At 44.0% G+C, this 27,959-nt stretch overlaps 1 protein-coding gene across 2 annotated transcripts in view; it reads right to left on the minus strand.

The window, feature by feature from the left end:
* The window catches only part of LOC105484809 (dual serine/threonine and tyrosine protein kinase), a 72,845-nt gene that overhangs the window by 38,976 nt on the left and 5,910 nt on the right, over window positions 1–27,959 (minus strand). For both annotated transcript variants that reach the window (XM_011746811.3, XM_011746810.2), the window contains exon 2: window positions 6,331–6,719. In XM_011746811.3, coding sequence (XP_011745113.1) covers window positions 6,331–6,719 — 389 coding nt within the window. The remainder of the gene's footprint in view (window positions 1–6,330; window positions 6,720–27,959) is intronic.

The raw sequence follows: 27,959 nt of genomic DNA on the forward strand, positions 1-27,959 counted from the left end.
GCCACCGATGTTGGGGTTTGTGTGTGTGTGTGGTTTTTTTTTTTTTGAGATAGGGTTTCACTCTGTAACCCAAGATGCAACGCAGCCTCGATCTCCTGGGCTCAACTGATCCTCCTGCCTCTGCCTCCTATGTAGCTGGGACCACAGGTGTATGCCACCACACCTGGCTAATTTTTCGTAGAGACGAGGTCTCACTTTGTAGCCCAGTCTGGTCTTGAAATGCCAATAACTAGACAAAAAATGAGAGAAGCCAGTTTTCTAGCAACAAACAGTGTTTAGTAAATTTGGGGGTTAAAATTTTATGTAAACTTGTCATTTTAAGATCTTTTATAATGCTTATGAGTTGTAAAAGCATTAATTACTGAAAATTTTTTTTTTTTTTTTTTTTGAGACGGAGTCTCGCTCTGTCGCCCAGGCTGGAGTGCAGTGGCGCAATCTCGGCTCACTGCAAGCTCCGCCTCCTGAGTTCACGCCATTCTCCTGCCTCAGCCTCCCGAGTAGCTGGGACTACAGGTGCCCGCCACTGCGCCTGGCTAATTTTTTCTATTTTTAGTAGAGACGGGGTTTCACCATGGTCTCGATCTCCTGACCTTGTGATCCGCCCGCCTCAGCCTCCCAAAGTGCTGGGATTACAGGCGTGAGCCACCGCGCCCGGCCTGAAAAATTTAAAATACCAATATCTGTTCGTTAAAAACAGGGTAGCAAAACAGACAAACAAAAACAATTAGTGGCCAGGCATGGTGGCTCATCCCTGTAATCCCAGCACTTTGGGAGGCCAAGGCAGGCAGATTGCTTGAGCTCAAGTGTTCGGGACCAGCCTGGCCAACGTGATGAAACCCCATCTCTACAAAAAATACAAAAATTAGCCAGGCATGGTGGTGCACACCTGTAATCCCAGCACTCTGGGAGACCGAGGTGGGCAGATCACCTGAGGTCAGGAGTTTGAGACCAGCCTGGTCAACATGGTGAATCTCCGTCTCTACTAAAAGTACAAAAATTAGCCAGGCATGGTGGTGCACACCTGTAATCCCAGCACTTTGGGAGCCGAGGTGGGCAGATCACCTGAGGTCAGGAGTTCGAGACCAGCCTGGTCAACATGGTGAAACCCCGTCTCTACTAAAAGTACAAAAATTAGCCAGGCATGGTGGTAGGCACCTGTGATCCCAGCTACTCAGGAGGCTGAGGCAGGAGAATCGCTTGAACCCAGGAGGCAGAGGTTGCAGTGAGCCAAGATTGCGCCATTGCACTCCAGCCTGGGTGACAAGAGTAAGACCCCGTCACAAAAAAAAAAAAAAAAAAAGGTTATTTGCAAGTCACTGACCTTGCCTGGAAATATTAGTCTACCTCAGTTCCCTGAAGTAAACCCCAACAGATAACACCATGAGCCAATAACCAGGTCAGTATGTGGCAGCCCAAAAGGCCAAAAGCACCTGGTGGGCTACTGATCAGAGCAGATCAACTGAAGCTATGTAACTGCCACAGTAAACAAAATGCCACCTCCAGGCTGCAGGAATCCCATCTCAGGCTGAGCAAGTTTAATCGCTTCTGCTGCTGCTTCTTCCTTTTCTTACAGGTGTTCACAGGAGAAAAAAAAAACAAACACACACACACACACACACACACACACACACAGATATATCAGAGTGAGCAACTCTAAGGCAGATAACTGTTCCATCAGATTTGTAAGAAGAAAGAAAAAGAAAAGGAGGTGTCAGATATATATGCTTGAAGGAAGGCATGAGGGTGGGGAAGGGGGAGTAATAAAGACACAACTAGTGAATATGGCGAATGGTGAACTGTGCTGCCAATTGCAAAGTGACTATGTTTGAACACCAAATGAGGTTTCAGATACGAACGGCTTGACAGTGTTCCTCTACTGCTGAATTTTGAACTGAGAATCTCAGGGGATCCAGAACTAAAAAGGTGGGAATACCAAGCAGTGTGGGTCCATGTGAGTTGGCCTATTCTGGAACAAACTGAAAATGGCTAATTTATGAGGACTTTAAAATAACGTATTAGAAGAATGACCATTGTATAAGAGGGCAGGGGAAATTCTGCTTTGATAATTTGACAGTTCAAAATGAACACTGCATTTCCCCTAATTCAATCTTGATTTCCTTTAGCTAAATGTTTCCTTTCTTTACTACCCTCTTCACAAATCAGATGGAAGGGCTGTTTAGAGCTAACTCACTGGTCCTAAAAATAACTGGAGCTAAACAAAAAGCTCATTCTTGCTGGCATGAATGATCTTCCAGGTAGCTGCTGTGCAATGCCCCCAGCAGTAAGCTGAGCATTGCTGATGTATGTAACAGAAACAGGAGTCGGGCTGCAGTGAGAGGGCAGTGCTTGGATCCCACAAAGGTTGCAAGGCCCTCTGAGACTCAACAACAAGGGGTTCTAAACTTAGAACTACAGGGATCTGGTATGAGGCCTACACCAAAACCACTGGAGAATAAAGCAGATCTAGAGAAACACTGGCCAAGGAAGTCTCACAAACCACATGAAACAACATGAGAGGCTAGATAATTCCTCAAGAAAAGAGAAGAGAGAATATATCTTTTTAACTATGCTGAGAGAAAGCTGATTTGGTATCTCAACATCCCATTCAAGTAGCCTCCTCAATTGTTGCCTCTGTCTGCATGCTTAGCACACACCAGGAGTAGGCCCTGGGAGCTCTCAATGGAAAGATACATGCTCAGATACGCACTTGGGGGATGGCTCGTACTTCCCTTTCTGTGACTTTCTTTTTTTATTTTATTTTATTTTATTTTATTTTTTTGAGACGGAGTCTCGCTGTGTCGCCCAGGCTGGAGTGCAGTGGCCGGATCTCAGCTCACTGCAAGCTCTGCCTCCCGGGTTTTTACGCCATTCTCCTGCCTCAGCCTCCCGAGTAGCCGGGACTACAGGCGCCCGCCACCTCGCCCGGCTAGTTTTTTGTATTTTTTTAGTAGAGACAGGGTTTCACCGTGTTAGCCAGGATGGTCTCGAACTCCTGACCTCGTGATCCGCCCGTCTCGGCCTCCCAAAGTGCTGGGATTACAGGCTTGAGCCACCGCGCCCGGCCTCTGTGACTTTCTTATAGCACCTCAATTTATGGAATAAAAGTAAATGAGCATTAGAAATTTTAAAAAAAATTAGGGCCAGGCACAGTGGCTCATGACTGTAATCCCAGCACTTTGGGAGGATGAGGGGGGCAGATAACTTGAGGTCAGGAGTTTGAGACCAGCCTGGCCAACGTGGTGAAACTCCATCTCTACTAAAAATATAAAAATTGAGTGTAGTGGCAGGCATCTATAATCCCAGCTACTTGGGAGACTAAGGAACGAGAATCGCTTGAACCTGGGAGGCAGAAGCTGCAGTGAGCCAAAATCACTCCACTGCACTCCAGCCTAGGCAACAGAATGAGACTCCATCTCGAAAAAACAAACAAACAAATAAAAAAAACCCACAAAGTAATGAAGAGAAAGATCTTAAAAAAATTTTTTTCGAGACAGGATCTCATTCTGTCACCCAAGTGTTGTACAATGGTGCAAACACAGCTGACTGCAGCCTCCACTGGTTGGAGGATCACTTGATCCCCCAACCCCAGCCTTTCAAGTGGCTCAGACCACAGGTGTGTACACAGGATCTCACTATGTTGCCCAGGCTGGAGTTGAACTTCTGGGGTCAAGCAATCCTCCTCCCTCAGTCTCCCAAAGTGTTGGGATTACAGGCATAAGTCATTGTGCTCAGACAAGCATTAGAAATTCAAACCAATAAAATGAAGGGGCCGGGTATGGTAGCTCATGCCTGTAATCCCAGCACTTTGCAAGGTTGAGGCAGGAGGATCACTTGTGGTCAGGAGTTTAAGACCAGCCTGGCCAACATGGCGAAACCCCATCTCTACTAAAAATATAAAAATTAGCCGGGTGTGGTGGCACACAGCTGTAATCCCAGCTACTCGGGAGGCTGAGGCAGTAGAATTGCTTGAATCTGGAAGGCGGAGGTTGCAGTGAGCCAAGACTGTGCTACTGTACTCCAGCCTGGGCCACTGAGCAAGCCTCTGTCTCACAAATTTAAAAAATAAAAAATAATAATAGTAATTTTTAAAAATGAAGGGACTAAGAGAAAAAAATCAAATGATTTGCTTCTCCTGCAGATGGCTTTGTCACATTCTAGGATTGTTATTAAAGGCAAGAATGGTAAAAATCACCACCTGACCTACAGCAGTCATTTCTGCTATTTAACAGTATTTTTTTTTTTTTTTTAGAGACAGGGTCTCACTATGTTGCCCAGGCTGGATACAACTTCTTAGGTTCAAGCAATCCTCATGCCTCAGTCTCCCCAGTAGCTGGGACTACAAGTGTATGCCACTGAGCTCAACAGTGCTTTCTAAGCTACAGGTTATAATCTACCAGGTCATAGCATCAACTTAGTGGGTTGCTACTAACATTTTCAAAAAATGAAGTCAAAAAGAGAGGAAATTATCAGTATGTATTGCAGAAAGCAAAAGTAATGTTTCATGAAACTTGTATTTCAAATGTATATGTATATACATGTACTGGGTCCTGAAAGAAAATGTATGTCTTACACTGAATTAAAATATAAAAAAGTAGCCAGGCGTGGTGGCTCATGCCTGTAATCCCAGTTCTTTGGGAGGCTGAGGTGGGTGGATCACTGAGGTAAGGAGTTCAAGGCCATCCTGACAAACCTCTGACAAACATGGTGAAACCCTGCCTCTACTAAAATTACAAAAATTAGCCAGGTGTGGTGGCGGGCGCCTATAGTCCCAGCTACTCTGTAGGCTCAGGCAGGAGAACCACTTGAACCCAGGAGGCGGAGGTTGCAGTGAACTGAGATCACACCATTGCACTCCTGCCTGGGCAACAGAGAGAGACTCCATCTCAAAAAAAAAAAAAAAGAAGAAGAAGAAGAAAAAAGAAAAGAAAAAAGAAGAAGAAGGAAAAAAATATATATATATATATATATATGTTTGAAAACCACTGAGCTATTGGAAGCTTGAAGGAACTAGACCAAGACTGTATACTACAGAGAGACTGTGTATGGATCAATCAAATACTTGTGAATTGTGAAGAAGTTCATGGGTCAACTGAACATGCCACAGTTAATATACAAAGGTTACTGCCAGAGTTACTATCAGAGCTATTTAAAAACCCTCACATTATCCTAGAGCTAGGAAATGTGAACTCTCAGTTTGAAAACACAGGAAACCACCACTGAAACTGAGCTGAGAGAGAATGGGGGCTTGTTACATAGCCCCCTGTGGCATTTATCAAGATGAAAGAAATATGGACTGTGGAAGGAAATGAGATGACAGTTTTTACTTCTAGAGTGTCACAGGCCGTGGCTACAACCAAAGGACTCATTCATTGACTGAGAAACTAAGCTTCTTAGAAGTGGGGTAGTTGAAGTGGTTATAAGAAACAAGGAAAGAAAAAACCACTCTTTCAGGTCCTGCCAAACTAGCCCATCCTTCCTGGCACAGTTAACCAAGGGTCAAACTCTGAGTATGGCTGAATTATTTTATCCATATCCACTCCTGACCCTGCCATAGTCACATACCCATTTGGTCTAGTTAAATAGCCCAGTCCTAACTATCCAATAGGAAAGGAAACACAGACCAAGAGAGAAGTATTTCCTAAGTGATAATATATAAAGTCTTAGACAATATGATATCTTACGAGATGGCACAGGATCTGTGCTCTCTTTGGGAGTTTATGAGAGAAACTAAGATACTCTTCAAATAACAAGATCTCCATGTTCCTTACATTGGGCCAGACCTGTCCTCACATTCCCATGTTCCTTATAAAGTAGGAGAAATTATCTGTCCTCTGTACTACTTAGTAAATTAATGGTTAGGTCTAAGGAAGAACCCACAAAATTCTTCACTTGGTCTCAATTCTAATAAGAACAATACTTATCCATCATCTTATCATTCCTTTTTGAAAGAGGTAACTAGAGACAATTCCAGCAATATCTTCTGGTTAAAAAATGAGAAAGGATTTCTAACTTTGATTACAATTATTCTGTAAAAGCATGCTGAGATATAAGTATCACATATTCCTTTCATTTTCATTAGAAACGGAGATAAGGAAGTGGGGAGACAAGCAAACTACTCAGGGCCTTGCAGCATGGTAAGAAGAGGCAGGAATGAGTATTGCTATAGTCTTGTTTGTTTTTCAACTTCCCAGATTATGTTCCTCTGACTCCACTAGCCACTGCTGCTCAGAGTTCAGACTATGTATCATCGAATTACTTTTCTAGAAAGTCAAAATAAAAGGAAAGCTGGTATATACGTATACAATTGGTAGAGAAGTATGAGATTGGTACCTGTAAGAGAGCATGGTGCATCGTTACCTCCAGTTCCGCTAAAACATGAGCAGCATCCTCATTGTTCTCTTGGACCTCCAGATCCTCCTCAGGGATGGTCTCCCAGTTGCCCTGGTGAGCAACCAGCGTGTGCACTAGTTCATACTGTCCAGGGAGCGCCAGGCTCACCCGAGTCTGAGTTCCATAGGTGAAGCGGAGGCGCCGAAGCTTACAGCTCTCCTCACTGCCCAGCTTGGTGGTGGGAAGCACCTGCACCCCCAACAGCAGGTTCAACAGCTGGCACTTGACATTACAATCCTGGCCGAGGATCAGTATGCAAGGGAGGCAGTCCACAATCTGCTGGAGGTACTTCTCTTCCTTAGGCGGGAAGGAAATGCAGCTCAGTTGGCCTGGTTGGGGAAGGGAAGAGTGGAGGAGGAGAAAGGAGTAGAGAGAGAGGAGTGAGGAAGGGGAGAGAGAGAGACTCACATAGAAATCCCACGAGGATGACAGGGTCCTTGAGGAGCAATTTCTAGGAACCTTGGTTGAAGGACATATCGGGGAAAAACCCCAGTGAGAAAAGGCTCTTCACATACCAAAGAGAATTCCCTTCCCTAGCTCATCCCCTAGGAACAAATTGTTATTTCTACTCAGAAACGTGGGAGTGACCTGATCTTCCCGCCCCGCTCCTTTTTCATTCAGTGGAGGGACAGCCTAAGGAGTTTACAAGGACTCCACAAATACCAAGATTATTAAAATAACAAAGCCAGAAAAACTATACTGGTTGGGATGTGAGCCCAAGGAGAAACATACCTGAATGTGTCAAAATTAAACCCTTCCTTCTGACAGAGGACCTAATACTTGAACACAGATTACAGTCATGTGTTGCTTAACAACAGGCATATATTCTGAGAAATGCATCATCAGGCGATTTTGTCACTATGTGAACATCAGAGTATACTTACACAAACCTAGGTGGTATGGGTACAGCCTACTACACACCTAGGCTATAGGGTGTAGCCTATTGCTCTTAGGCTACAAACGTGTACAGCATGTTACTGTACTGAATACTATAGATAGCTGTAACACAATCTTAAGTATTTGTGTATCTAAACATATCTAAACATAGAAAAGGTGTGCTAAAAATACTGTACCTTTGTTGACCAAGATGCCATCATGTAGCACATAATACAGCACTATAGAGCCCTTTTAAATTTATCTACCATATGTGGCTTTAGCTTATGTTCTTCACTGTGACATATTTTACTACTAAATGTATGAGCTATAAATACATAAAATGTATAAATGTATAAAATGAAATGCTATTCAGTTTTGCATAAGCTCTAGAATCTTTTCCAGTTCATCGCTCTGATAGCTGGTGACAACATCCCAGCTGCCAAGTCATCTGTTTCCTTAAAACACTGGGGTGCTCAATTAACATCAATACCTCCTAATCAAATCACATTCCTTCTGTTTATGGGAGACAAGACCCTAAATAGGACAAAAGGAAATAACTGCCTGTTAGGATAAAATCTAGGCAAATCTAGAAAGAGATGTGATTTATCTCAAAAACATTATCCATGATGGACATCCCAATTACCCTGATTTGACCATTACCACATTGTTACCCACATATCGAAATACCACATGTATCCTATAAATACCACATGTATCCTATAAATATGTACAATTACTATGTGTCAATTAAAAAATCTGTTTTTCACCAACCTGATGTTTTGTACAAAAAATAAAATAAAAATCTAAAACAAAACAAAAACAAAAAAACTTCTCCTTTCAAGGCAACTACTACTAATTTAAATGGATAACTTCCCCAAACGCATTCAAATAATGTTCAAGACAGAACAAGCTTCCTAAAGAATGAGAATCTCTGTCTGGGAAAAATAACCCGAAATTAGTTCACTGAAATTCTCAGTCTGAATTATATCGCTTCCTTATTCCCTCAATATCAGTGTCTGCCTACCTCTAAGATTCAGGCAATTCCCGCATTTGTTCAGAACAGCACAGACACACAGTTCTTAGGCTACAAAAAGGACAATCCTTGAGCCAAACACATCCATCATAATTGAAATTTTGGGTGGCACTAACTGAAACAGTATTTGTTTTAGTCACTTAACCATAAGCTGCATTAAATTATTTGTAGGCCATTTATTTTATTTGTTGCCGGAATTGAAGCAAGAGAGGCCTGAGTCAATTAAGAGGTGGTTCTACTTCAGAGTGAACCTACCCAGCTACAATTTCAAATCCCTAAGCATCCTTCTCTTCCACAAACAGTAATGCCAAAAGGGTTAAAGAGGTCTGTGTTCACGCAAATCCCTCTATGCATTTCATTAGGGCCCTTCTTTTCATATCTCTCTGTCTATAAGGATATCACCCTGGCCTGCATATATACATCAGCAACACCAGACACTGAAACAAGCCAATCTACTCTCTTGGGAAAGAGATGAGTTCCTTTCAAAAACCAAACAGAGTTAACTAAGTATATAATTCTGTGCAAGGGTATTTACTAAATACAAGAGTGTAACACCAGACAACTAGTCTACTCTTTTGATCTACAACCTAAAAGCAAGAGGACACAGCCAATTGCTTGTGTGGTCATTAACAAGCAGCAGCAAGCCAGTCCTGAGTCCCTTCATACCTTATTCACAACTGCAGAACACTTACCATGCTTTATTCTAATGATCTGTTTATAATCATCAAAAGCAGGAAGAACCATCCTATTTCATCCTCAACACCCAACACAATGCCTGACACATACCAAGGGCTTAATGCTACAGATCTGTTTGTTCTGTCTGAGAATCCATTTAGTGGGGAGAGCTACCTATAGAAAGCTGTAAGCAAACCCACTGAGTACTTTGAAAAGTCCAGTATCATGATGAATAGTTTAAGAGCAACCATCACTCCTAAAAACCTCCTTCATGCGGATAAAGAATAGGACCCTTCAGTCAGATGCAGTGGTTCACGTCTGTAATCCCAGCAGTTTGAGAGGCGGAGGCGGGCAGATCACCTGAGGTCAGGAGTTTGAAACCAGCCTGGCCAACATGGCGAAACTCTGTCTCTACCAAAAATACAAAAAATTAGACGGGCATGGTGGTAATCCCAGGTTCTTGGGAGGCTGAGGCAGGAGAATCGCTTGAACCCAGGAAGCAGAGATTGCAGTGAGCCAAGATCGTGCCATTGCACTCCAGCCTGGGCAACAGAGCAAGATTCCATCTCAAAAAAAAAAAAAAAACAAGAACAGGACCCTTCCATTCATCTCGTGGAATTTAACTACCACAGTCTTAGCTCGAGCAGTGAGAAGTCCAGCTAGAGTGTCTTCACCCTCATCTACACTTCCTAGCTTTCTTCTGTTCCCAGTCCTCCCCAGATTTTCACATAAGTGTCTACATGTGAATGCATACTGACAACCTTTAAATTCTTATAATAAAAATGGTTTCATCACAAAAAGACCAACAAACCTAACTAACCTTTGTTACTGCTACTACCAGGAGAGTGGATAATAGAGAAGAAAACCAACTAAATCACTTTTCAGGACCTGAGGGAGAAAGCATCTGCACCTCTGAGACAAAGTGTCAACTACAGGACAGCCAATGAAACAGGCTGCATCAGCCAAAACCACAGCAGACACACCCCATTATTCATCTGACCCCAATGAACACTCCCCACCTCCATCTTTCCTACAAAAAGTCACCACAAATAAACTTGCTACTGTCAAACCAACCAAAGACCAGTGCAATAGGAAAGGGTGCTGAAGTTGAGCCCAGTACACTGTTAGAAGTCTATGGCAAACATCACTGTCTCTGTTTTCCAACACGTCACTATCCAAGCCCTTTGCTTCTCCCACTAAATCTTTAGCTTTTTCATCCATCTGACATCTCTACCAGATTTGAACAAGGGCTTGGAGAGAAATGAAGTTAAAAGCAGATGGTTTTACTCCTGGATTCTGAGCACACTGCTCAGTGATGTGGAGTGCAATATGGAAGCGGGAACAGCATGAGAATGAAGGCATGCTTTGCCACTCTGACTAGCTCTGTGACCTTGGCAATCCACTCGATCTCTCTGAGCCTTGAAATGCTCATCGGTAAATGCAGGGGGGTGGAGTTGGATTAGATCATCTTTAACATGCTTTCCAGTTCTAAAATGCCAGGTTTTAACTGCTGAAAGAACAATGATGTGAGGGGGATGGGTGGTTGGTCTGGTTGTTTTTATTTTGTTTTAAATTATGTGAATCTATGCAAGCGCCCCTTGGACCACTATAACTGCAGATCAAAAAGTAGACTGAACTAGCCAGGGGCTCTGAGGACCTACAGTGCAGTCTCACCAGTTCTCTAAAGAAGAGATTAAAAGCTATAGACTGACAGTAGAAGGGAGGAAGAAAACCTGTTTCAGAGCTGGAGCAGCTGCCTCACTGACAGTTAAAGGACTTCCAAGTTAATCGAGTTTTCTTTTGTAATTAATACAACAGCATCTGCATATGGGCTGCCAGAAGGTAACAGCATGGCTTCTCAGCTGGCGCACATTAACCCTGCCAACTCTGGCTGGGGGAAAATTCATACCAAATCGTCTTAAGTGCAAACCAAGGCTTTTGTTGTTGTTGTTGTTCCTGGTGGTTGTTCTTAAATACAGATTTTGATTTTTTGTTTACTTCTAAACAAAAGTTTCAAGCTAGATGAAAGAGAAGAACAACTAAAGCAGCAACCCATTTTGGTTTTTGTTTTAGATAACATTTATTGAGCCCTTTATATGTATTGATCACTTTATTTGCTTCGTCTCATTTAAAGCTCATAATTCTACCAGACAAAGACTATTATTAACTCCATTTAAAAATGAAGAAATGGGCCAGGAGTGGTGGCTCATGCCTCTAATCCCAGCACTTCGGGAGGCCAACATGGATGGATGGCTTGAGCTCAGAAGTGAGAGACCAGCCTGGACAACAAAGGGAGCAACCCCCGCCACACCTTTGTTTCTACTAAAAATTTTTTTTAAATCAGCTACGCATGGTGGTATGCTACTCAGGAGGCTGAGGTGTGAAGACTGCTTGACCCGAGGGAGACTGAGGCTGCAGTGACCTGTGATCACGCTGCTGTGTGACTCTCTTGGGTGAGTCACCTGCCTCAAAAAATAATAATAATAAAGATGAGGAAATGGATGCTCAAAAAACCAAACCAGGCTGGGCGTGGTGGCTCACGCCTGTAATCCCAGGACTTCGGGAGGCTGAGGCGGGTGGATCACCTGAGGTCAGGAGTTCGAGACCAGCCTGGCCAACATGGTGAAACCCCATCTCTACTAAAAATACAAAAACTAGCCAAGCATGGTGGCTGATGCCTGTAATCCCAGCTATTCGGGAGGCTGAGGCAGGAGAATTGCTTGAACCCGAGAGGCAGAGGTTGTAGTGAGCCGAGATAGCGCCATTGCACTCCAGTCTGAGTGCCAAGAGCGAAACTCCGTCTCAAAAACAAAAAACAAAAAACAGCTCAGGTTTCCCCATTTCTCTGAGCAGCGAACTGCAGAGAGAAGCAGGAACTGTACTTAGATCTCTGGGGGCCAGTAGACAATGCCCCCTACACCACATTGTTTTCCAATCTGGGTTCAAATGCGATTTAGTAACTGTAGGACCTCAATGTAAAGCAGACTGATATAATCCCTACGAAAGTTGTCTCAAACCATGAGGAATAAAGCATATGGAGAAAACCGCAGCATGACCACTGGCTGGTACACACTTTCAAAAAACGTTATTCTACCTGAGATCTCTAAAGCTTCTTTGCTAACAGCAACAGTACACTCTTTTCAGAGAAATTCTTAATGCTCCACTCAACAGTCAGTGTGTATTATTGTTTGGGTGACTACTCTGAAAAGAGACGACAGGAGGGAGGAAATACTCATGACCTGTTTCCATTGCTAGTGACTCTTTAGGATAGATATTTTATTTAAATTGTTTCTGGGGTAATGGCAATCGATTTGTAGCAATACACTCTCCTTCTTGCCTACTTCCATCCTATCAGGCTCAGAAAACAATACCCCAAAGTATGGTGCTTTGGCATGCTGAGCACTTTGAACTAAAGGAGATTGGAAGGCCTCAGAAGCAAGGTTGCTCTCTGACCTTCTCCTGGCCTCCTGTCTGCCTCCCCTTTTTCTCCCCCTAAGCTACTCATAGAAACCAGAATTCCTCTTCCTCAAGACCATAGAAACTAGAAACCCTGGCCAGGCACAGTGGCTCATGCCTGTAATCCCAACACTTTGGAAGGCCCAGGTGGGTGGATCACTACAAGACCAGCCTGGTCAACATGGTAAAACCCCACCTCTACTAAAAATACAAAAATTAGCCAGGCATGGTGGCATGTGCCTATAGTCCCAACTAGTTGGGAAGCTAAGGCAGGAGAATCGCTTGAACCTGGGAGGTGGAGGCTGCAGTGAGCCGAGATCATGCCACTGCACTCCAGCCTGGGCAACAGAATGAGACTCCATCTCAAAAAAAAAAAAAAAAAAAAAAGAACTAACTAGAAACCCTCTTCTCTGAAGCAAGCCATAAAACTAGAAAGGTCACTCTCTTGTCCTCTGAAGACCCGCATTCTAGAGAGGTCCTGCCCCATCCCATAACCTGGGAGAAGGAATGCTACATAGAGAGCCCAAGAATGACCTGAGCACACCAGTCTTGGTGGGTTTCTCAGTCTGTTACCATTAGATCATGTCTTACTGTCCAATCACTTTCTATACGGCAGTGAATTCTTCATCAAACCTAAGCATAAAAACAGACAGTTTTCCCTGGGTCCTTGAGACTTCATTTCTAAAGCCTCCTGTGTCACATAAATTTGTTATGCTTTTCTCTTGTTAACCTGTCTTTTGTTAGAGAAGTGTTGACTATGACCCTTAAGATGAGTGAGGAAATCTATCACACCTTTCAGCCACTACCAATCAGTAATACATACTCGTGAAAGGTAACTAAAGGCTCTTAAGGTACAGTCCATGTCCGACGTAGGGAAGGCACTATAAGAGTCGGTGAAATAGAAAATACTTTTGCTTTATTATACTACTGCAGCTCATAAAGTTAACATGGACTGCAGAGTTAATTCAGGTCTTGACAGAGTTATTACTGCAATACTTGTTCCTGGTACCCAAGGATTTCCCTCTTTCAGTAGTTTTAAAAATCTTTTTTTTTTTTTTAAATAGAGATGGGGTCTCACTATGTTGCCCAGGCTGGTCTCAAACTCCTGGGTTCAAGTGACCCTCCCACCTCACCTTCCCAAAGTGCTAGGATTACAGGCGTGAGCCACCATGCCTGGCCTAAAAAAAAGACAGAGACAGAGCTCAAAAAAAGAAAACTCCAGCTCTGTCACCCAGGCTGAAGTGCAGTGGCATGATCTCAGGTCATAGCAACCTCCACCTCCCTGGTTCAAGAGATTCTTGTGCCTCAGCCTCTCAAATAGCTGGGACTACAGGTGCGTGCCAAAACCCCAGCTCTGTCGTCCATGCTGGAGTGTAGTGGCATGATCTCGGGTCAGGGCAACCTCTACCTCTCGGGTTCAAGCGATTCTCATGCCTCAGCCTCCCAAGTAGCAGGGACTACAGGAAAGTGCCACTAATTTTTTTTTTTTTTTGGTAGAGACAGGGTTTCACCATGTTGGCCAGGCTGGTCTCAAACTCCTGACCTCAGGTGATCTGCCCACCTCAGCCTCCCAAAGTGCTGAGATTACAGGTGTGAGCCACCATGCCCGGCCAAACATATCACTTCTAACATTGAACTTTCCATGCTTTTATGGGAAGTCAACTTAAGTCCCCTTTGAAAGTGAATGAAAAACAAAGGATTGGCTGGGCGCGGTGGCTCACAACTGTAATCCCTGCACTTTGGGAGGCCGAGGTGGGCAGATCATGAGATCAGGAGATCGAGACCATCCTGGCTAACACGGTGAAACCCGTCTCCACTAAAAATACAAAAAATTAGCCGGGCGCGGTGGTGGGCGCCTGTAGTCCCAGCTACTCGGGAGGCTGAGGCAGGAGAATGGCTGAACCCGGGAGGCAGAGCTTGCAGTGAGCCGAGATCGCGCCACTGCACCCCAGCCTGGGCGACAGAGTGAGACTCCGCCTCAAAAAAAACAAAAAAAAGAAAGAAAGAAAAACCAAGGATTTTATAGTTAACTGAGCCAACCAGTGACACAAATATGCATTTCCACAAATTGGTAGTGATGTTTTATTTTTTACTATCTGTACCAAAAGTAAAGAACAAATCCTAAATTGAGAAAGTAATCTTATATAGTCTTTCTACTACAGTCAATTCTACCACAAGCTTCGAAGTACTGAACTACAAAATTCCAGGGGCTGAGAGAGAAAAAATTCAGTCCAGAAATATTTATTTATCCTTCCCAAACAAGCTCTCTGACCTTCAGCTAAATTTGAAAGACTGACATAGGAGGTACTCTCATTTAAGGAAAACAGATGCTTAGGTAGTCTGGCTTTCAGAACCTTCAGGACCAAGTAGTACACGCTATTTCATTTGAAGGGGATGGTTATTGAAGATGAGAGATTGAAATGCACTCTAGTAGCCAAAGCTCTTGCTGGAATCGGAAAAGTCAAGTTCGCAGAAGTCTCTCTAAAGTTATTCTATGTCAGGGCCATGTTAAGATCTCTCACAGCTTTTAAGAAGCAGATAGTATTGGCACCTGGGGAGGAGACCGCCTCCCTAGAGGCTGATACTCCCTGGGAGCCATGTGAAATGGGAACACACTCAGCAGCATGCTGAAGAAGCTCCTTTCTGGGTGAAACTGCTCCTGAGACTGGTCACACTACAGAGGGAACAGAATCGCAGCTGGCAGTTGAGGCTTTAATGTATGGGACGCAGAGATGGAAGTAGTTCCTTGAAGGAAGTCAACCCCATGCTTCACAGAGGGCTTAGTTTCTGGCATTTGGAAGGCAGTGTATAACAGTTTATAAGCATTAACAATGATCCAAAGGTGGGAATATGTCAAAAGGACACAGGAACCAGCTTGAAGGGAAACTTACTCACCAAAGTGGGGACAATTTATGCATAAAAATAAAAAGTGATAGGAAGATATTACAATCCATTGAAAAAATTCACAAGTCTACACTGATTAAATAAACAAGAGAAAAGGAAGGCTCTTCTTTACAGTAGACTACAACTAATACATATAGAAGCAATGATGGGCCGGGCGCGGTGGCTCAAGCCTGTAATCCCAGCACTTTGGGAGGCCGAGATGGGCGGATCACGAGGTCAGGAGATCGAGACCATGCTGGCTAACACGGTGAAACCCCGTCTCTACTAAAAAATACAAAAAAAACTAGCCGGGCGAGGTGGTGGGCGCCTGTGGTCCCAGCTACTCGGGAGGCTGAGGCGGGAGAATGGCGTGAACCCAGGAGGCGGAGCTTGCAGTGAGCTGAGATCGGGCCACTGCACTCCAGCCTGGGCGACAGAGCGAGACTCTGTCTCAAAAAAAAAAAAAAAAAAAAAAAAAAAAAAAAAAAAGAAGCAATGATGGATATAAACATCACCATTGGGCTGGACATGGTCGCTCATGCCTGTAATCCAAGCACTTCGGGAGGCTGAGGCAGGAGGATCGCTTGAGCCTAGGAGTTCAAGACCAACCTGGGCAACATAGTGAGACTCCATCTCTACAAAAAATTTTAAAATTAGCTAAGCACGGTGACATGTGCCTATAGTCCCAGACACCAGGGAGGCTGAGGCAGGAGGATTGCCTGAGCCCAGGAAATTAAGGCTGCAGTGAGCTATGATCATACCACTGCACTCCATCCAGCCTGGGTAACTGAGCAAGACCTTGCCTGTAAAAAGAAAACAACAACAACAAAAAAACCCCATCACCGAGACAGGTGGGAGTTATCAGTGAATGCCAGGTCTACTGGAAGGAGGTTTTTTGAGAAACAGGGTATCAATGAAATATAAGAACACCTCTCCACAAACTAATCAACTGCAAAGGAAAAAATGGTAATTCACAAACTAATCAATTGCAAAGGAAAAAATGGTGAATTTTTTTATTTTATTTATTTATTTATTTATTTATTTATTTTGAGATGGAGTTTTGTTCTTGTTGCCCAAGCTGGAGTGCAATGGCATCATCCCAGCTCACTGCAGCCTCCACCTCCTGGGTTCGAGCAATTCTCCTGCCTCAGCCTCTCAAGTAGCAGGGATTACAAGCATGCACCACCATGCCTGGTTAATTTTTTTTGTATTTTTAGTAGAGATGGGGTTTTACCACAGTGGCCAGGCTGGTATTGAACTCCTGACTTCAGGTGATCCACCCACCTCAGTCTCCCAAAGTGCTAGGATTACAGGCATGAGCCACCGTGCCTGGCCCTAAAAATGGTGAATTTAAGGTGGAGAAAACATCTCCAGGGATGAGTTGACATCATATACCCTGTGATGAAAGAAAAAAAAAAAGGAAACATTGTTGGGACAGTTGGCAAAACCTGAACAGGGTCTGTGGACTGGATGGTAGTATTGAACCCAGGTTAATTCCTTGATTTGGTGAGCCGTATGATGATCATAGAAGCATATCCTTGTTTGGGAGGAATGCATACTAAAGTGTTTAGAGGAGATGAGAAAAACTATCTGCATTCAGCTCTCAAAAGTTTCATTAAAAGACTACATCTAATATACATCAGGAAGGAGAGAGACTGGGAGAGAGACTGGGTGATGGAACAAATCCATGAAAATGTTAATAACTAGAAAATTTGCAGGAAGCAGGTATTAGAACTCTTTTATTGTTCTTGCAATATTTACATATGTTTGAAATTATTTCAAAATAATTTTTTTTAGGATCCAAAGGTATACCTAGTAAAGCGTATCCAGCTCTTGATCTCAGAGGAAAGAGATCAAGAGATAGGACTTTACTTGACAAGAAAAGCCAGCAGGAAAAAAAAAATACATCAAATACAACAGTAATAGGATTTGAACAATAACAGTTTCTTCACTGTCTCCACTTTTGCCCTGCACATTACCTTCCATCTCATCAATCTTCCTGTGATATTTACTATTGCTTGCTCAGAGTCTGGAGAGTTCAAGGCACTGATGTAAGTTCAAGGCACTGAAGTAAGTAGTTTAGAATCAGACTTAGAATCCAAATCCACAAGTCTAAGCAGTATAGACCAACATGATGTTCCAGTATAGGACACTCTGATAAAAGTTGCCTGTAACCATCAGGTTCATTAAATAAGAAACCACCCAGGCCAGGCGTGATGGCTCATGCCTGTAATCCCAGCACTTTGGGAGACCGAGGAGGGCGGATCACCTGAGGTTGGGAATTTGAGACCAGCCTGACCATCATGGAGAAACCTCGTTTCTATTAAAAATACAAAATTAGCTGGGCTTGGTGGCACATGCCTGTAATCCCAGCTACTTGGTAGGCTGAGGCAGGAGAATCGCTTGAATCCGGGAAGTGGAGGCTGCGGTGAGCCAAGATCGCGCCGTTGCACTCCAACCTGGGCAACAAGAGCAAAACTCCATCTCAAAAAAAAAGAAAAGAAACCACCAGGGGAAGCCTGACTTTGACTTTGCACTGCCTGTAGTGACCCCTTATGTTTACTTAGTGGTAGAGACTATATCGCCACTATACACTAACTACTTTTATCCTATACCAACAAACCATTTTTCCAAGTTGAAGCAGCAAAACTTTTCCAATTATCTCCATGGGACAGAACCAGAAGAGCATGTCAGTTGTTCAATCAGGAGAAAGTGAAAGAGGTTTCCTCAGTGGGGTTCTTATATACTAAAACTTAAGAATGACTTTTCTTCTACTAGCTGTATTTCCCCACATTCCTCCTTGCACCTCGATATTGCCATAATATTAAACGCTGAGGCTAGAGTATATCATAAGGAATATTTCTAAAACGTAAACTCCATACTGGTTCACTCACTGTCCCTCTCAATTGAATAGAAAGAGCTTTTATTTAAACTAGTCTTGTAACCTAGCTGCATTTGTGATAGGGCCTTAGTCTTTGCTCTGGCAAGTTTGATTTGATTTAAAAAAAAAAAAAAAAAGCCTGGGAAATTGTCTCCCCATTAAATAGGCTAGAAAAGATTTAAAAAAAGATCTAAACTGGCCAGGCGCGGTGGCTCAAGCCTGTAATCCCAGCACTTTTGGAGGCCGAGGGGGGCGGATCACGAGGTCAGGAGATCGAAACCATCCTGGCTAACACAATGAAACCCCGTCTCTACTAAAAATATTTTAAAAATTAGCCAGGCGTGGTGGCAGGTGCCTGTAGTCCCAGCTACTTGGGAGGCTGAGGCAGGAGAATGGCGCGAACCCAGGAGACAGAGGTTGTGGTGAGCCAAGATCGCACCACTGCACTCCTGCCTGGGCGACAGAGCGAGACTCCATCTCAAAAAAAAAAAAAAAAAAAAAGATCTAAACTGAAATTTGTCTGGCATAAATAAGGCATTAAAGCTTTTTTTTTTTTTTTGAGATAGAGTCTCGCTCTGTCACCAGGTTGGAGGGCAGTGGCGTGATCTCGGCTCACCACAATCTCTGCCTCCCGGTTTCAAGCGATTCTTCTGCCTCAGTTTCCCAGGCACTAAAGCTCTTAATCTGATGAAACTAAAATTAGACACTTTGGGGATGAAAGTAATTTTTTAAAAGAAGTGGAATTAAAAAAAAATCAAAGGCTTTTATAAATATATAACCTAGACATAATTCTTTGGGACAACTGACAAGTGAAAAGCAAAACAATCCTCAAGTCCTACTCCCACCATCCTGAGCCCAGAGCACACCACCCCAGGGAACGGAAGCATGTTGTAATAAAGCCCAACTGGAAAGAAAGTGGTGGTCAAAAGGTTCCCACAGCCACGTGGCACACAGCTGGGGAATACATCCAAGCTGTTCACACTGCCTAGAGAAGAAAACAGAAAAACGCACTGCCTTTGACAGGCACTTCAACCAGAATCCGCAGGGGATACTGATGAGTCTCCATGCTCTGACCAACTTGCCCTTCAAGAGTTTTGGTTTGGACTTTGGAGGAACATTACGCATAAGGGAACTTTCTCAGAGAGTCTCATTTATAGCTCAAAGCAAGGAGACACATATCTTAAGCATTTCTACATCTGTTCTCCTCTGGTCACGTAAGTGTCAAGTTCCAGGTTTCATAGGTTGGCAAAGAACTGAATCAACCTTCAAACCTGGGAATGGCCTATACTGAGACTGGACATCCTCCCAGGGTACTCCAGTCAGAGCTCTTAGAGGTAAAATAGAAAAGTTGCACCCCCACATGAACTCACCCTCTATAGTCTTATTATGAATGACACTACTCAGATTCCCTGCACCATGTAGGAAGCAAACCCCATCATCCCTAGAGGCTATTTTCCTGTAAGAAGGAGCAAAGTAACCTTAGGTCTTAAAATCATAACCAAAAAAACCACATCCACCCACACCTCGTACTTTTCCTACTGGCTTGTCTGTAACTTCTAAGACAGACAGAAATGAAAGAAGCTCTAACAGTAATCTTCATAAATGCATTCTGCATTTGAACCATATAAACAAGATGATATAATCTTTCCATCAAAGAGAAAATAGGCTGATTTTCCTCTACTATCAGAAAGTGGGCAGAACATTTCAACTCTTATTCTTTTTTTTTAACGAGACAAGAGTCTCGCTATGTCACCCAGGCTGGAGTGCAGTGGCCCGATCTCGGCTCGTTGCAACCTTCGCCTCCTGGGTTCAAGAGATCCTCCTGCCTCAGCCTCCCAAGTAGCTGGGATTACAGTCACCCGCCACCATGCCCGGATAATTTTTTATATTTTTAGTAGAGACAGGGTTTCATCATGTTAGCCAGGTTGGTTTTGAACTCCTGACCTCGGGTGATCCACCCACCTCGGCCTCCCAAAGTGCTGGGATTATAGGCATGAGCTACCGCACCCAGCCAATTTTTTGTATTTTTAGTAGAGATGGGGTTTCACCATGGCCAGACTGGTCTTGAACTCCTGACCTCAGGTGATCCACCCACCTCGGCCTCCCAAAGTGCTGGGATTACAGGTATGAGCCACTGCGTCCAGCCTCAACTCCTATTCTTATCAATGCCATTTAATCTTACAACTTTCCATATGCCCTACACTTCTACCCACTCAAAGACAACTAATGGTTAAGTAGATAACCAATTTGTAGAAAATCCTCTGGGAGCGACATGATGAAACACTAATCCTTCTTTCCTTCATAACATCAATTGGAATTAATAATCTCAGTTAGTCAGATAGAGTGGTTCACCAATGTGTGACCTGTGCCTAGTACAGAGTCAGGCATTAAATAAAGATTTGCTGAGTGAATGAATATTAACAATTTACTTGCCATATCATGGTGAAGCTCAGATCTACTGGCATTGCATGCAAGTCATTCTTTGGAACATGAAAATAATTCTTTGGGATACTGGCATAGAATGCAACTGCACCTACTATTTGATAGCACAACAGGGCGACTATAGTCAATAATAACTTAATTTTTTTTTTTTTTTTTTTTTTGAGACAGAGTTTCACTCTTGTTGCCCAGGCTGGAGTGCAACGGTGTGATCTCTGCTCACTGCGACCTCCACCTCCCAGGTTCAAGTGATTTTCCAGCCTCAGCCTCCTGAGTAGCTAGTATTACAGGTGTGTGCCACCACACCCGCCTAGTTTTGTATTTTTAGTAGAGACGGGGTTTCACCATGTTGGTTAGGCTGGTCTTGAACACCTGACCTCATGTTATTCACCCGCCTCAGCCTCCCAAAGTGCTGGGATTATAGGCATGAGCCACCACGCCAGCCCAATTGTCTATTTTTAAATAACTTAAAGAAAGTAATTAGAGTGTTTGTAACTCAAAGAATAAATGCTTAAGGGGATGCGTACCCCATTCTCCATGATGTGTTTATTCCACATTGCATGCCTGTATCAAAACATCTCAGGTGGCCGGGCGCGGTGGCTCAAGCCTGTAATCCCAGCACTTTGGGAGGCCGAGACGGGCGGATCACAAGGTCAGGAGATCGAGACCATCCTGGCTAACACGGTGAAACCCCGTCTCTACTAAAAAATACAAAAAACTAGCCAGGCGAGGTGGCGGGCGCCTGTAGTCCCAGCTACTCGGGAGGCTGAGGCAGGAGAATGGCGTAAACCCAGGAGGCGGAGCTTGCAGTGAGCCGAGATCGCGCCACTGCACTCCAGCCTGGGTGACAGAGCCAGACTCTGTCTCAAAAAAAAAAAAAAAAAAAAAAAATCTCAGGTGTCCCATAAATATAGAAACCTACTATGTACCCACAAAATTAAAAGCAAAATTTTTTTAATAAAAAAAAGAATGCAACTGCAGCCTAACTAGTCACCTATCAAATGCTGAGTCACCTATCATTGTTCTTTTTTAGGGGCCCAGAGGGTAAAATATGTATAAATTTACAAAAATTCTTATGTTCTATGGGGCCAAAAAATGCCCTTCCAAAGAAGGAATTAAATTGCATTTAATTTCAAAACATCATTCCAATATCCACCAGCTGTGGAAATAATTTAACAGATATTTATTTGCCCATTATGTACAAAGCACTATGGTAGGCACTACGGGGGGTACAAAATGAGTAAAACATACTCTTTACCCTTAGGGGTACACAATCTTGTCAGCAGACTAATACAAACATATTCACAGCTAATTATACAAAAGAAAAGGCCGGGGGCGGTGGCTCACACCTGTAATGCCAGCACTTTGGGAGGCCAAGATGGGAGGATCACCTGAGATCAGGAATTCGAGACCAGCCTGACCAACATGGTGAAACCCTGTCTTTACTAAAAATACAAAATTAGCTGGGCGTGGTGGTGCATGCCTGCAATCCCAGCTACTCAGGAAGGCTGAAGCAGGAGAATCGCTTGAACCCGGGAGGCAGAGGTTGCAGTGAGCCAAGATTGCGCCACTGCACTCCAGCCTGGGCAACAAGAACGAAACTCAGGAAAGGAAACTTGGGAAACTCAGGAAGGGGAAGGGAGAGGGGATGGGGGGAAAGGGAGAGGGGAAGGGGAGAACGGAAGGGGAGAGGGTAGAGGAGAGAGGGGAAAGGGGGAAGGGAAGGGGCCTCTTCCCCTACATGGCCTGAGGTAAGCTGTGAAAATGGTTCACTATTCACTTGACCCAGAGAACCCCACAAAATCATGCAAATCAAGAGGTTCAAATCTTCGTGTTCACTTCAAGAATACTAGTGACACTTAGGCCGGGCACGGTGGCTCACGCCTGTAATCCCAGCACTTTGGGAGGCTGGATCACAAGACGGGCGGATCACAAGGTCAGGAGATCGAGACCATCTTGGCTAACACGATGAAACCCCATCTCTACTAAAAATACAAAAAAATTTGCCGGGCGTAGTGGCGGGCGCCTGTAGCCCCAGCTACTCGGAGGCTGCAGGAGAACGGCATGAACCCGAAAGGCGGAACTTGCAGTGAGCCAAGATCACGCCACTGCACTCCAGCCTGGGCAACTAAGCGAGACTCCGTCTCAAAAAAAAAAAAAGAAGAATACTCGTGACACTTCTCAGGCCATCAAGGGTACGCGTATATGAAAAGCCACGAAGTATCTGAAAGACATCACTTTACAGAAACAGCGTGTACCATTCCAACATTACAATGGTGGAGTTGGTTGGTTTGCCCAGGCCAAGCAGTGGGGCTGGACAAAAGGTCAGTGGCCCAAAAAGCTTGCTGAATTTTTGCTGCACATGCTTAAAAATGCAGAGAGTAATGCTGAACTGAAGGGTTTAGATGTAGATTCTCTGGTCATTCAGCATATATCCAAGTGAAAAAAGCACCTAAGATGCACCACTGGACCTACAGAGCTCATGGTCGGATTAACCCATACATGTGCTCTCTCTGCCACATTGAGATGATCCTTACAGAAAAGGAACAGATTGTTCCTAAACCAAAAGAGGAGGTTGCCCAGAAGAAAAAGTTATCCCAGAAGAAACTGAAGAAACAAAAACTTATGACACAGGAGTAAATTTAGCATTAAAATAAATGCAATTAAAAAAAAATTTTTTTTTAAAAAAAAGGAAAGAAAAGAAAGTAAATAAAAGCATGATCTGTATGAGCAGAGCCTATATTAACTAACAGGTATAAGGTAAAATTCATATTCCCCTTTATTTCCATAACTTTTTTTAGGTTTTATTCTGAAAGGATTGTTTTTGAGAAGTGCATTTATTGGAGAAAGATTCCCTGTTCTCTTAACCTAGTAAAACAGGGAACAGAAGCATGGAGAAAGAAAAGGAGAAAGTAGACAGAGCAAAACAAAATATAAAACCCAGATTGGATTTTTATTTAAATCCACGCCTTCTTTAAAAACTACTTGCAAGGCTGAAAAACTAACTATACTGAAATCAGTAATGACTTTTAAGACTAAACATATTGCAAATTATAATAAGCTTAAAGGCAATATTTTCTCTTTTAAAAGCAGGCAGGCTGGGCATGGGAGCTCATGCCTATAATCCTAGCACTTTGGGAGGCCAAGGTGGCCAGATCACTTGAGGCCAGGAGCTCAAGATCAGCCTGGTCAAAACAGTGAAACCCTGTCTCTACCAAAAAAAAAAAAAAAAAAAAATTAGCCAGGTGTGGTTGGTGCATGCCTGCAGTCCCAGCTACTTGAGAGGCTGAGGCAGGAGAATCACTTTTATCCAGGAGGCAGAGGTTGCAGTTAGCCAAGATCCAGCCTGGGCGACAAGAGTGAGACTGTCTTAAAAAATAAAATAAGAAAAGGGGAGGGAAGGGGAGGGGACAGAGTGGGAAGGGGAGGGGGGAGGGGAGGGGAGGGGGGGAGAGGGGAGGGGAGGGGAGGGGAGGGGGAGGGGAGGGAGGGGGAGGGGGAGGGGAGGGGACAGAATTTCCCAACCCTTTTTAATAGCAGGCTGACCAGCTGGGCAAGGTGGCTCACATGTGTAATCCCAGTGCTTTGGCAGGCCGAGGTGGGCGGATCACCTGAGGTCAGGAGTTCCAGACCAGTCTGACTAATATGGTGAAACCCTGTCTCTACTAAAAATACAAAAATTATCCTGGCATAGTGGTGTGCGCCTGTAGTCCCAGCTACTTGGGAGGCTGAGACAGGAGAACTGCTTGAACCCAGGAGGCAGAGGTTGCAGTGAGCTGAGATTGTGCCACTGCATTCCAGCCTGGGCAACAGAGCGAGACTCTGTCTCAAAAACAACAACAACAAAACACCAGGCAGACCTGTACCATGGGAAACAGATTACCCCAGGAAAGGAAGATTCGGAAGGAGAAAGGCTAAAAAGGGAAAGGGTGCAAACAGCTACTGTGGCTGGGGAGGCCATTTCCTCCCAGGGAGCAGGAGATAGCAAGATCAGCAACAAGGGGTCTGATGCCCTGAATGTCAGGGAGTGGAAACTAGAATAAGAGCCTGAGTAGGTAGTGCCACATTATACTTATTCAATCAGATAGTCTCCCACTAAGTAAATGACGGTTCCATACAAGCTGTGGAGCCTGGGTGATGACTCATTTGTAACAGAGTCTCTCCACTGCCAGGGTGCATTTTGTATTCCCATAGTCAGATCAGAAAAGAACAAAGGAAGAGCCGCAGAAGCAGAATTGGACTGGCAGCCTAGACACTCGGGCCTAAATCTGCCTCTAGCTCAAAATTGTTCTGTCCCACATTCCATCTTTCTGTTCCTCTCACTCTTCTGCCAACCCCATGTTCTAACTTTCTAAATCAATGCTCACCATACACACACACACACACACACACACACACACACACACCACTCAAACAGCCAGCCACATATATTTAGCACTAATTATATGCCTGTGCTTTAAGGTATATTATCTTCAAATGTCACAACAACTTTGTAAGGCAGTTGTTATCACTCCCATTTTATTTATTTATTGAGATATAATTCACCCCTTTTAAGTGTACAATTCAGTGGCTTTTAGTATGTTCACAAAGTTGTACAAGTATCACTACTATTTAATTCCAGAGCTTTCTCATCTCCCCCCAGAAAAATCCAATACCCATTAGCAGTCACCCCTTATTTGCTCATTTTCTTCTCCCCACATCCCCTGGCAACCACTAATCTATTTTCTATCTCTATAAATTTGCCTATTTTGGATATTTCATATCAATGGTATCATATAATATGTGGCATTATTACTCCCATTTTATATATGAAGAACCCAAGATTCAAATAGGTTAAGTAACTTGCTCCAAGTCACACAGTTAAAAAGAGAATGCACTTGAATAGGAACTCAGGTTTCATTCAAATGCTATGCTTGCTTTTGGCCACTGTATGCTGCCTCCATGCAGGAAGAAAACTAAGAAAGAAAGACCAAGTTTTGGATATCCTTGGAAAAATGGGATTTTGTTAATCTTTTTAAAAATGATTAGATTAGATTACCTTTTATTAAAAGTAGTAAGAACCGGCCGGGCGCGGTGGCTCAAGCCTGTAATCCCAGCACTTTGGGAGGCCGAGATGGGCGGATCACGAGGTCAGGAGATCGAGACCATCCTGGCTAATATGGTGAAACCCCATCTCTACTAAAAATACAAAAAACTAGCCGGGCGAGGTGGTGGGCGCCTGTAGTCCCAGCTACTCGGGAGGCTGAGGCAGGAGAATGGCGTAAACCCGGGAGGCGGAGCTTGCAGTGAGCTGAGATCCGGCCACTGCACTCCAGCCTGGGCGACAAAGCGAGACTCCGTCTCAAAAAAAAAAAAAAAAAAAAAAAAAAAAAGTAGTAAGAACCAAAACTATAGCACTACCTTTGCTGAGCTTATGCTCAGCATAAGATGTTGAAATGCACTGACAACTCTTTTAAACAGATGATGGCAAACAACCACAGAGCACACCCATCCCAGCCTCAGTATTGCTGTCACTGTGCTCCACCCTACAATCCCAGCTTTTCCCCACCCCTCTGCCCCATAGAGATGACAGCTCTATAAAATGAAGCTCTAAAGAATCTCCTCTTTCCCAACTTTTCATCCCTTCCCCAAATGTCACTCTGCCACTTAAACTTTATCATACAAATGTCTAAGACGACCAAGGAAAATGCCTATTTTATGTATTCATTTATTTATTTATTTATTTTGAGACACAGTCTCACTCTGTCACCCAAGCCGTAGTGCACTGGCATGATCTCAGCTCACCGCAACCTCTGCCTCCTGGGTTCAAGTGATTCTCCTGCCTCAGCCTCCTGAGTAGCTGGGATTACAGGCCCGCATCACCATGCCCAGCTAACTTTTTGTATTTTAGTAAAGACGATGTTTCACCATGCTGGCCAGGCTAGTCTCGAGCTCCTGACCTCAGGTGATCCACTCACCTCAGCCTCCCAAAGTGCTGGAATTACAGGAGTGAACCACCGCGCCCAGCCAAAAATGCCTATTTTAAATAAGTACACTAGTGCTTTTCCCCTCTTTTTAAATGCTGGCACAGTTAAAAGGTGTGACAAAAAGGTGAAGAATGTTGGAGAAACACAGCTGTGAGCTCACCAAAGGCAAAGAGCTATAAAAAACCTGAGAATTATAACTCATATAAAAGGCTTATAACCTACCGTAGCATTCTGCTTTTTTATGTATGTGTTTTATGTGTTGCACACATATATGGTTTAGATTATACCTTTCTAGAGGACCAAGTTCAGGTCTTCTTAGACCTTTTTAATCCATCATCCAACATAAACGATTATTGATGATAATTATAATTATTTTTTCTTTCTTTTTTTTTTTTTTTGAGACGGAGTCTTGCTCTGTGCCCCAGGCTGGAGTGCAGTGGCGCGATCTCGGCTCACTGCAAGCTCCGCCCACCGGGTTCACGCCATTCTCCTGCCTCAGCCTCCCGAGTAGCTGGGACTACAGGCGCCCGCCACCACGCCCGGCTAGTTTTTTGTATTTTTTAGTAGAGACGGGGTTTCACGGTGTTAGCCAGGATGGTCTCGATCTGCTGACCTTGTGATCCGCCCACCTCGGCCTCCCAAAGTGCTGGGATTACAGGCTTGAGCCACCGCGCCCGGCCTATTTTTTCTTTCTTAAAAGTATAGAAGGGAAAGACATCTTCACCGGCCTAAGGCCAAGGGCAGTATCTTTATTTGACTCTTTTTTTTTTTTTTTTGAGACAGAGTCTGGCTCTTCCGCCCAGGCCAGATTGCAGTGGCGCTATCTTGGCTCACTGCAAGCTCCGCCTCCCAGGTTCACACCATTCTCCTGCCTCAGCCTCCCAAGTAGCTGGGACTACAGGCGCCCGCCACCAAGCCCGGCTAGTTTTTTGTATTTTTAGTAGAGACAGGGTTTCACCGTGTTAGCCAGGATGGTCTCGACCTCCTGACCTTGTGATCCGCCCGCCTCGGCCTCCCAAAGTGCTGGGATTACAGGCATGAGCCACCGCGCCCGGCCCTTTTTATTTGACTCTTTATCCCCCATACGTAGCACATTGCCCAGTACATACCAGGTACTCAGATATTTATTGAATAATAGCTAATACTTACATAGCACCTTACCAGGCACTGTTCTTTTCTTTCTGTCTTTTTTTTTTTTTTGAGACAGAATCTCGCTGTGCCTCCCAGGCTGGAGTGCAGTGGCACAACCTTAGTTCACTGAAATCTCTGCCTCCCGGGTTCAAGCGATTCTCCTGCCTCAGCCTCCCGAGTAGCTGGGATTTTACAGGCATGTGCCACCATGCCCAGCTAGTTTTATATT

The sequence above is a fragment of the Macaca nemestrina genome, chromosome 1, assembly GCF_043159975.1.
Source record: "Macaca nemestrina isolate mMacNem1 chromosome 1, mMacNem.hap1, whole genome shotgun sequence".
Taxonomy (NCBI): Eukaryota; Metazoa; Chordata; class Mammalia; order Primates; family Cercopithecidae; genus Macaca; species Macaca nemestrina.